This window comes from Trifolium pratense, linkage group LG3, assembly GCF_020283565.1.
Source record: "Trifolium pratense cultivar HEN17-A07 linkage group LG3, ARS_RC_1.1, whole genome shotgun sequence".
In the NCBI taxonomy this organism is placed as follows: Eukaryota; Viridiplantae; Streptophyta; class Magnoliopsida; order Fabales; family Fabaceae; genus Trifolium; species Trifolium pratense.
Genome location: NC_060061.1, coordinates 18,415,668 through 18,424,834, shown reverse-complemented (window position 1 = coordinate 18,424,834; position 9,167 = coordinate 18,415,668). Strand labels below are relative to the sequence as shown.

Genomic DNA, 9,167 nt, shown 5'->3' with positions numbered 1-9,167 from the left:
GAGCACTACATTTTTTAGTACTTAAATGGTCTCACATGGACACATCATCAATTTATTATTTTTTTAATAATAGTACCTAATAGGTACTCAACCCCTCCGATGGAGCATTTCTTAAAAAGTTCTAAAATGGGTCCCATCAATAACTTCACATCATTACAATATATTTAATTATCTATTTTATAATATAAATTGATTGAATTAATGATAAAATTACAAAATTAGTATGGTCTATTTTTTTTATAATTCGAAAAATTAATTAAAATTCGAAATTTAATTTAAAATAATATTGTCAAATTTTAAGAATTACATAATTAAAAAATAATTTAAAATAATTAATAAAATGGTAATTTTGAGAGGAGTAGAATCCTTCAATTTGGTTTTGATTTATATGATAGGAGTATTTATTTTTTTTCCAACGGTAAAAAGAACAAACAATGACTACCAACGTCTATATATGGTTGACATTAAATTTTTATGCCAATTTAAAAGTTGTGATTTTTTTATTTTTTGAATATATTAAATAAAGTGGGTCCCATAAAAAGAAGAGAGAGAGAGTTCTTATATTAGAATTGGTACCTATTAAGTACTAAAATGTGTTGTGCTCCAATGGTAGTACCTAATAAGTACCATGAGTACCTAATAGGTACTACACCATTGGAGATGGTCTAAGGATTTCAATTAAAAATATACTCCCTCCGTCCCAAATTATAAGAAAAAATAAAAAAATCACATTTATTAAGTAAAAGTAAAACATGAGAATTTGAAGTATATTTTTGTAAGTTTTCATTGGAATAAGTTGCATAGGAAGATGTAAAAACAATTTTTATTGGTTGTTGTTTATTGAGAGAATGAGAGAGAGAAGAAATTAAATGCAATTTGCATTTAATTTTATGAAAATAAGGAAAAAACATTCTTGAAAATGATTTTTTCTCTTATAATTTGGGACAAAAAAAATGGCACTTTTTCCCTTATAATTTGGGACGAAGGGAGTATATATTTAAAAAATTAAACATTTCAATCTCGAATGCATTGATTTTACGTATTTTCATAAAATTTTATTAAAAATTTACTATTTAAATTCGTTAAAGACTGTCTTCATAGTACTATAATAGTTTAGGAAAATGTTAACATGTGCACCAAAGGCACATGTTAACGAAGCAAAAGTAGAAATAATATATTGAAATTTGTGCATTTAACTTTTTAAACATTAAATTTTTTTCTAACATTAAATGCAATTTTCTATATTTAGAATCTTAACATGTGCACTACATGACCCAATAGTTTAAAGGGTAATATGTGTTTTTTTCTTCTTCAATATTTTGGTCCCATAAAAAGAAGAGAGAGAGAGTTCTTATATTAGAATTGGTACCTATTAAGTACTAAAATGTGTTGTGCTCCAATGGTAGTACCTAATAAGTACCATGAGTACCTAATAGGTACTACACCATTGGAGATGGTCTAAGGATTTCAATTAAAAATATACTCCCTCCGTCCCAAATTATAAGAAAAAATAAAAAAATCACATTTATTAAGTAAAAGTAAAACATGAGAATTTGAAGTATATTTTTGTAAGTTTTCATTGGAATAAGTTGCATAGGAAGATGTAAAAACAATTTTTATTGGTTGTTGTTTATTGAGAGAATGAGAGAGAGAAGAAATTAAATGCAATTTGCATTTAATTTTATGAAAATAAGGAAAAAACATTCTTGAAAATGATTTTTTCTCTTATAATTTGGGACAAAAAAAATGGCACTTTTTCCCTTATAATTTGGGACGAAGGGAGTATATATTTAAAAAATTAAACATTTCAATCTCGAATGCATTGATTTTACGTATTTTCATAAAATTTTATTAAAAATTTACTATTTAAATTCGTTAAAGACTGTCTTCATAGTACTATAATAGTTTAGGAAAATGTTAACATGTGCACCAAAGGCACATGTTAACGAAGCAAAAGTAGAAATAATATATTGAAATTTGTGCATTTAACTTTTTAAACATTAAATTTTTTTCTAACATTAAATGCAATTTTCTATATTTAGAATCTTAACATGTGCACTACATGACCCAATAGTTTAAAGGGTAATATGTGTTTTTTTCTTCTTCAATATTTTGGTCAAGCGTTTTTGTGTGGTATGGTTACATTAAAGACTAAAATCAAATATCACGTAAGTTCTAGTTTAATTGGTAAAAAATATCAAAATTGTTAGGCTGAATGTTGTGTTAGAACTTGTGATCTCACAATTATGTGAGTTTAATTTTAAAACTCAAATTCGCTAATATTACAAGATGAAAAACACATTTTATTCTTGTTTAAATATGTTTTTGGTTATTTAAATATATCAAAATTTATTTCCATTTCCTATATAAAAAATAAAAAAAAATCTTTGAACTTTAGTCCTCTAAATTTTCCGTTTGTATTTTTCGTCCTTGCTTTTTTTAAACAATTTGCGTATGACGTTCTAAATTATTTAAAAAAAAAATATTATTATTAAGACCTTAAAATATAATTTGTTTAACAATTTAATTATTTTAGTCTTTAATTTTTGTTTATTCATCTTAAGAGTTTGATTGTGTGCACTGTTAGTGTAAAGATTTTTTACACATGCATGTTTTGCCACATCATTTAATAAATGTGACACATCAGGATTTGAACTTTTAACCTTTTAGTTAACTTCTTATTGCATTTACCACTAAGGTACCGTTTGGCCTAGCTTTTTTTTGCAATAAAAGCTACTTTAAACTTAAAGTTAAAAAGAAGAACTTTAAAAATAAAGCTAAAGTTGTTTGGTCATTTTATTTTCTATTTTGTTTTAGAAGCTGTTTTTTCACAATAATTACTATAAATGAATCATTTAATTAAATTCTAAAAAATGAATACCAAGAAATATGATATTTTCTTTCTTAATAAGTGTTAAATTAATTTTACAAATAATTATGTTAAATAAATGAAAATATTTTAAAAGAGTAATTATTTAAAGTTGTTTGCTTTAAAATGATTATTAACTATAATTATAAATGAAAAAATTAAAATAAAAACACAAATAGGAAAAATGATATGATGATACTACAAGAATAAGAAGCTTTTGCAGCGACATTTTTCCAACAATATAAATGATGTTCGCAAATAAAAGGTTTTAGCAACAAAGTTTACATGTAGCTGGCGTAAATAATTTTTTCCCAACAATAGTGTTCTCGCTGAGATAAATAAACTTATCCCAACAAATCATAAAATGGATCTACTATTTGGCAACAACTTTGTGCAACAATTAACCGCTTAATTTTTTTTTAAGCAGAAAAAAAAATTAATTATTTTTTTATCAATAGGCACGTGTCTAATAATATTATTTTTTTATCATAACAATTTTTTTTATTGCTTGAGAATTATTCCACATCAAAAAAAAAATTGCAGAATTTTTTATTGTTTGTTTAACATAATGTAATCATTGCGTGACCTTTTTTTTTATAATCAACACAAAAATATTTTTCTACAAAAACAACTTATAAATACTACTAGTATTATTTATTTTTTGTCAAGTAGTCTAATGACTAAAAATACTATTACTATACAACAAAAAAAAAATACTATTACTATTATTTTTTTAAAGGAAAAATACTATTACTATTATTAATAAGTTTAATTGCATTAAAAAAAAATTGCATTGTCCCTATGTTTATTTTATGCTTTAATTTGGTTCTTATTAACTTTATGAAATAAATATATATTATAAAAAAAATTATGAAATAAATATCATTTTACCAAATATATTTTTTTTAATAAAAATATATGCATAAACATATTTTTCTTAAAAAAAATTTATTAAAGTGAAAAACTATTTTTTTCAAAAAAAAAAGAGTAGATAAATGCGGAAATAAAAAGTTGCCCAAAAACCCCCCATTTGTTGCAAAAATTAGGTGTATAAGTATAACCGCATATACTATAAAGGTTGAGTGGAAAAAAAAAAAACTATAAATAGCTATTTTTTTGGGTTTATGGAATCATGGGATAATATTCTCTATTTCATGAAAATCATGTTTTATTCATAGTGGGCGGTTACATTTTCTAATTGGATAATCTCTATGTTCATGATTTTTCACACGATGAGGTTTAGTAACTGTGCCTCCAAACCAATTTTAAATAAACCATTATTTGATCCATTTCAAACCAACATATCATTGCGTCAAAAAAAAAAACCAACGTATCATTATGCTTGCAACTCAACTCTTCTCTTTAACTTTCTTTTTGAAACTATTTTATCTCAATGTAAATTCAACTCATGTTTGTTGATATCATCACTATATTCACTATTATTGAACGATTTCAACATTCACAGTCTTCGGAGAATTTTAAGAATCCAAGTGAGAGATGTTCAGTTCATTCTTTATCTCTCTATACTGTGCCTTTTGTATGATTAAAAGAATACAAAGCAACCCCATAGTCATTCCATCATTATTACTAGTATACTTTAAGATCTATTTTCCAATCTTATGTTAGTGTAGTCATTTACATATATAAAAGTCGTGTCTTCTTCTTCTTCTCAAATATAGAATTCTTGTTATTTATTAGTATATAACTCATGTGTTTTTTTACTCTTTTTATTTATTTTATTTGCAGACGTATTAAAATTGTAAAAGATAAAGAAGGAAAACCATATGGATGCAACTTCAACTGCTTGCTTTATCAAGATATATGTTCAAGGCAAAGTTGGGAGAAACAATTAATATTGTTATTGTATTTTTTGATTTCTTGTAAATTATATTTGTATGTTTCTATTCATGGAAACAGCAACTTGTATGACTCATTATGTAAAAAAAAATTGGTTAAATGTGTAAAAAAGAAAAATTATTGATATTTTAATGTGTTTATTATTATGTTAATAAAATTGTGCTGATATTTTTTACATTATGAATATAATAACATGATTTGAATATATATATATATATATATATATATATATATAGAGTCAGGATCCGTTGACACCACTACTAGAAAAATCAAATTTAGAGAGGGAGCAAATCCGTCACTAAATCAACAAATTCCCTCACAAACTGATTTAGCGACGGATTTAGTGAGGCACCAAAATCCGTAAAGAAAATGAGCGTCGCAAAATATTTGTGAGGGATTTTGACATCTGTGGCAGTTTGCGACGGATTTGTACCGTCTCAAAGATTAAATCCGTCACTATTTGTAAACCAAAATTCAACTTAAGAGCATATTTCCGTAACTAATAGTGAGGGATTTTATGAGGGAAATATTTATGAGGGAATATTTCTGTCACTAATTTAAAAGAATGTATTTTTGTGAGGGATTTTTTCCCTCTCTAATTTATAACAAAAAGTAAATCAGTCACCTAGTTTTTCATTTTCTAATGTGATTTTTTTAATTTTTTTTTTAATAATATAAATTTAATTGCATCCATAAGTATCATATATTATTCAATAAAATACATAAAATTTATCCATATAAATTTAATAGAGTAACTACATTCTTGAAAATAGTAGTTACATCCAAATTCTCAAAACAAATTACTCAAAATTAGAGTAAAGATACACTTTAGGGAAAATAAAACTTGGAACTCTTACAACAACTATACTAGGAATGCTCCCACAACCTAACTAAAACATAAAAATTGAACTCTTCACCAAATTCTTGTCCAAGAGTATCATTTAAGTCACCCTGCAGAGTCGAACAGATAAGCATACAAATTAGAGCATGAATTGGAGCTTGAGAATGAATAAAGAAAAAATACAACATATAGCAAAGCAAATAAATCTTTTGTAATGAAATGGAAGTCCAGAAATTACCATTACATAGAAGGCTGAAAAAGCTAATGTCGCAGCACCAGATGTTACGCAAACATAGCTTAGTGTGTACAACTGTTTATTCAAAGGAATGGTTGCAGCATAAAAAAAATTAGGACGAATGTTTGGTTAGATAGTAAATTTCAACCAACAATGAGGTAAGATACCATTGCTTCAATCTAGAAAGATAATCCTAAAATATAAAAAGTGAAGAGGTGAGCAGAAGTTAAGGAGATTTCAAGCACCAATTGGTTACTTTGAGTCACAGGTTTTACCTGAAAGTGTATGAGTACATGTCCGTAATGCAATCCGATGATTGTGGATAGAATAGCAGATATTAAGCTGCAGTTGCATATGATATCACTCTAAGGAACAACAGCAAGTTATACACCGGTCGTAATTCATAATCATATTATAGTCCTTAAAAGGAAGCCTTTCAAAATTGTATGCAAAAATTTCATGGCATGCTCTAACCAAGCAATCAAACAAAAGAAGATTGAATATGCGAGTCCTCAACTCGTTTTCTTGGTAAAAATGCAAAAAAAAATTCAATAATTGGATCACATAAAATGATAGCATCTACATTGAAGAAAACAAAGCCAAGGTAAATAAAGAGTTTATTGAAATCTAGAAAATAGAGTCTATAATACCATGTTTGGGATTTCTGCTAACCCAAAAACAAGCTACTAAGAAGATTTGGAGACCATATACACCTTAAAATTCCTTCTGGTTCAAAAGGAGCATAACACCATGCAGGAGCAGTTTTTTGAAAGGCCCTACATAAAAGGCAATAAGTGTTTGAAATTGCCACAAGCCATAAAAAGGTGATTTGTTTAAATATTTAAGTAGAAAAATGTATCTAGGAGAAAATAGCAACACACTTCAGATCTCCTCCAAGCTGGCTTTTTATACTCATGATTAATTCCAAGCACCTCTCTGTCAATATATCCCACATTACAAGGAGCGTCAAGTTTCTCTCTAACACCACATGTTACTTAAAATTGAATGAAAACAAATTAGAGAGATTTGAAAAAGAGGAAAAAAATAATCCCACTGCATGTTTAAGAATGTGTAGAGAGAAAAATTAAGAGGCGTGAACCGGAAGCTTACGGTGAAAGTTGTGCCGTTATACATGCTGTCTGGATTATGGACAATGAAGTGCCAATCTGAAACATGTATTTCATAAAGTAAAGCCAAGTAAACCGTAAGTATACACACTGCTACCAGCCTGAAATTTTAATAAACAGAATGCTTAAAACAAGCATAATATTGGAATTCAACCAAAAAATTGGATTACTAATAGAAAAATTGATCTTAAGAGATACTCTTAGAGAAAAAAGCTTATACTATTACTATTAGATAGTTCAAGATGATGTCAATATAATATGATATTTTTGTTCTATTCTAACAACTTCAGTAGTTGCACTGCAATCTCAACCCAATATCATTGTCCACAATCTACAGGACACAAATTTCTTCAGAGTCACATTGTACATCACAGCAACCAAATGCGTAGAATATCGTCTTTCAGTATTCCTTAAGTCCCTCTTATAAGCTTTTAGGAAAACAAGGAATTCCTACATTATTAGGTAAAAAAATATAAGGTTCAGCATCATGAATTATGGAGTCTTTTAGAAAGTATAAAAGTAAAACATTAATGGTTTTAATGTCCAAAGAAAGAATATGGATAATGCAAGAAAAATTGAATGAAACAATTGAAAGAAAGAATATGGATACTCATAAACAGTAGCCACATCATCATAGTCCGAGGTAATGTACCTAATACATATACTTAAATGGCTTCTTAAAAAAAATGTACCTATACTTAAAAGTCAAAACCAACAATCCTAAAAATTAGTAAAAAAAATCACTTCCATGTGTTTTCTCAGTGACATAAATTCAAATTTCAAATGTTCCTCATACCCTTACCCTTAAAATCCCCCTTGTTACTAACCAGTCCTAAAAGATCCTCACTAGCAGGAATACCAATAACTTCATTTTAAGAACAAATCAAGCGGCTCGCTTTCCCTTGTTGAACACAACCACAAAATGGTGACCGGTAAGTGTCTTCTACAAAATGGTATACCTTAAAAAACCAATTTCACTTAACCATTTTAAGAAAAAACCAATTTCGAACACTGTAATTATGAATATGGCTATTGAATCCAGTAACATGAATCAAGCACATTTTTAATATATATGCTTCAAATTAACTCCAAGCCATGTGAGTTCTTTGTACCAATCAAAATTTAAGTGATGCTTCCAAATTTACCATTAAGCAACACAAGGCAGATTCACGTGAAAGTAAATTGTCAAGCTAACTAAGGATGAATGCTACAAGTAAGCAATGACCAATATACCATAACAATCAACACTGAAATTGCTAAAATAGACTTTTGAAGAATTGCAACGTTATTAATGTTCCAAATTCAAAATACTAGCAGAGGCATCTTCACAATATCAAAGCAGAACCCTAATTTCATCTAAGGGAATAAAAAAACGGCGGTTAATGAAACCCTAATTTCATTTATAAAGAGAAGCAGCGGCGACATTACTTGGAGAATTTGAAGCAGTGGCAGCGTTGCCGGGACTGAGGCGCGAGAGGAAGATGAATCTATTGCTCAACACCAACAAGATACGCTTTCTCTTCAAAAACCTAAAAACAAAACGAATCAATTCGAATCAAAGAAAGTGAAATTAAAATTGAAAATTGAGAAGTATGATTTATGAACGTCTCTTCCGTTACGTCGTTTTATCAGAGAGAAGAAGCGGAGTTGGCGGTGGCGCTTCTTCGTTTTGTGGCGGTGGTTGAAACTCAATCGAAGAGTTTTGGTTTAGCGGTGAAACAGTGTTGTTGGAGGAAGATGAACACGCAAGAGGACGATCGATGAATCTAGGAAAGGAAATGAACACGCGAGAGATTTGAATTTTGAAACTCAGCCATATATTCAGGGGTTTGGTCATTTTCATTGGTTTTTATATTCAAAAAACAGCTTTAAAATACTTGAAAATTAATAGAGGGATTTGTGACGGAATTTGTCCTTGTATTCAAATCCCTCCCTAAAGATTATTTGTTAGTTTTTGTGAGAGAATTTATGACGGATTTTTAGTGAGGGGTTTATTTCTTCACAAATTCCGTCGTTAGACTTTAACATTTTTAATTTATTTAAAAATATAAGATTCCGTCACAAATTCCGTCACAAGTCGTGAGGGATATGTTTCCCTCACAAAATTCCGTCACTAAATTGTGTTTTTTTAGTAGTGCACCAACTAGTTTGACACCAAATGTTACACCTCTCAATAACGTTTTAACCGATATAAATTTTATAAAATCCACCGTTGGATTGAAAGTTTACATCATATAG

General features: G+C 28.1%; 1 protein-coding gene across 21 annotated transcripts; it reads right to left on the bottom strand.

The window, feature by feature from the left end:
- Positions 1–5,375: 5,375 nt before the first annotated feature.
- Positions 5,376–8,852, bottom strand: LOC123918501. Of its 21 annotated transcripts, none has more exons than XR_006812813.1 (10): positions 8,549–8,852; positions 8,358–8,458; positions 7,150–7,379; positions 6,913–7,030; positions 6,684–6,796; positions 6,453–6,578; positions 6,078–6,167; positions 5,970–5,995; positions 5,806–5,877; positions 5,418–5,677 (listed from the first exon to the last, which is right to left on the bottom strand). XR_006812813.1 is itself a non-coding variant. In XM_045970566.1 (9 exons), exons 5-9 carry the CDS (start codon positions 6,755–6,757, stop codon positions 5,594–5,596), a joined length of 360 nt encoding a protein of 119 aa, XP_045826522.1. In that variant the 5' UTR covers positions 6,758–6,796; positions 6,913–7,030; positions 7,150–7,379; positions 8,358–8,458; positions 8,549–8,852; the 3' UTR covers positions 5,418–5,593. The 21 variants fall into 21 exon arrangements, 5 of the variants coding, with proteins under 5 accessions (XP_045826522.1, XP_045826520.1, XP_045826521.1 ...); XR_006812812.1 differs by having other exon boundaries at positions 6,078–6,144; XR_006812816.1 differs by having other exon boundaries at positions 6,078–6,144; positions 6,516–6,578.
- Between the last annotated feature and the right edge of the window lie 315 nt (positions 8,853–9,167).

Bases quoted from the DNA above. Each gene is read 5' to 3' on its own strand.
- LOC123918501 (XM_045970564.1), bottom strand. From the start codon at position 6,936: ATGTATAACGGCACAACTTTCACC. The intron at 6,737-6,912 runs GTAAGCTTCCGG...ATATTGACAGAG, and splicing joins ATAACGGCACAACTTTCACC to AGGTGCTTGGAATTAATCAT. The intron at 6,579-6,683 runs GTGTGTTGCTAT...CCTTTTATGTAG, and splicing joins CAGCTTGGAGGAGATCTGAA to GGCCTTTCAAAAAACTGCTC.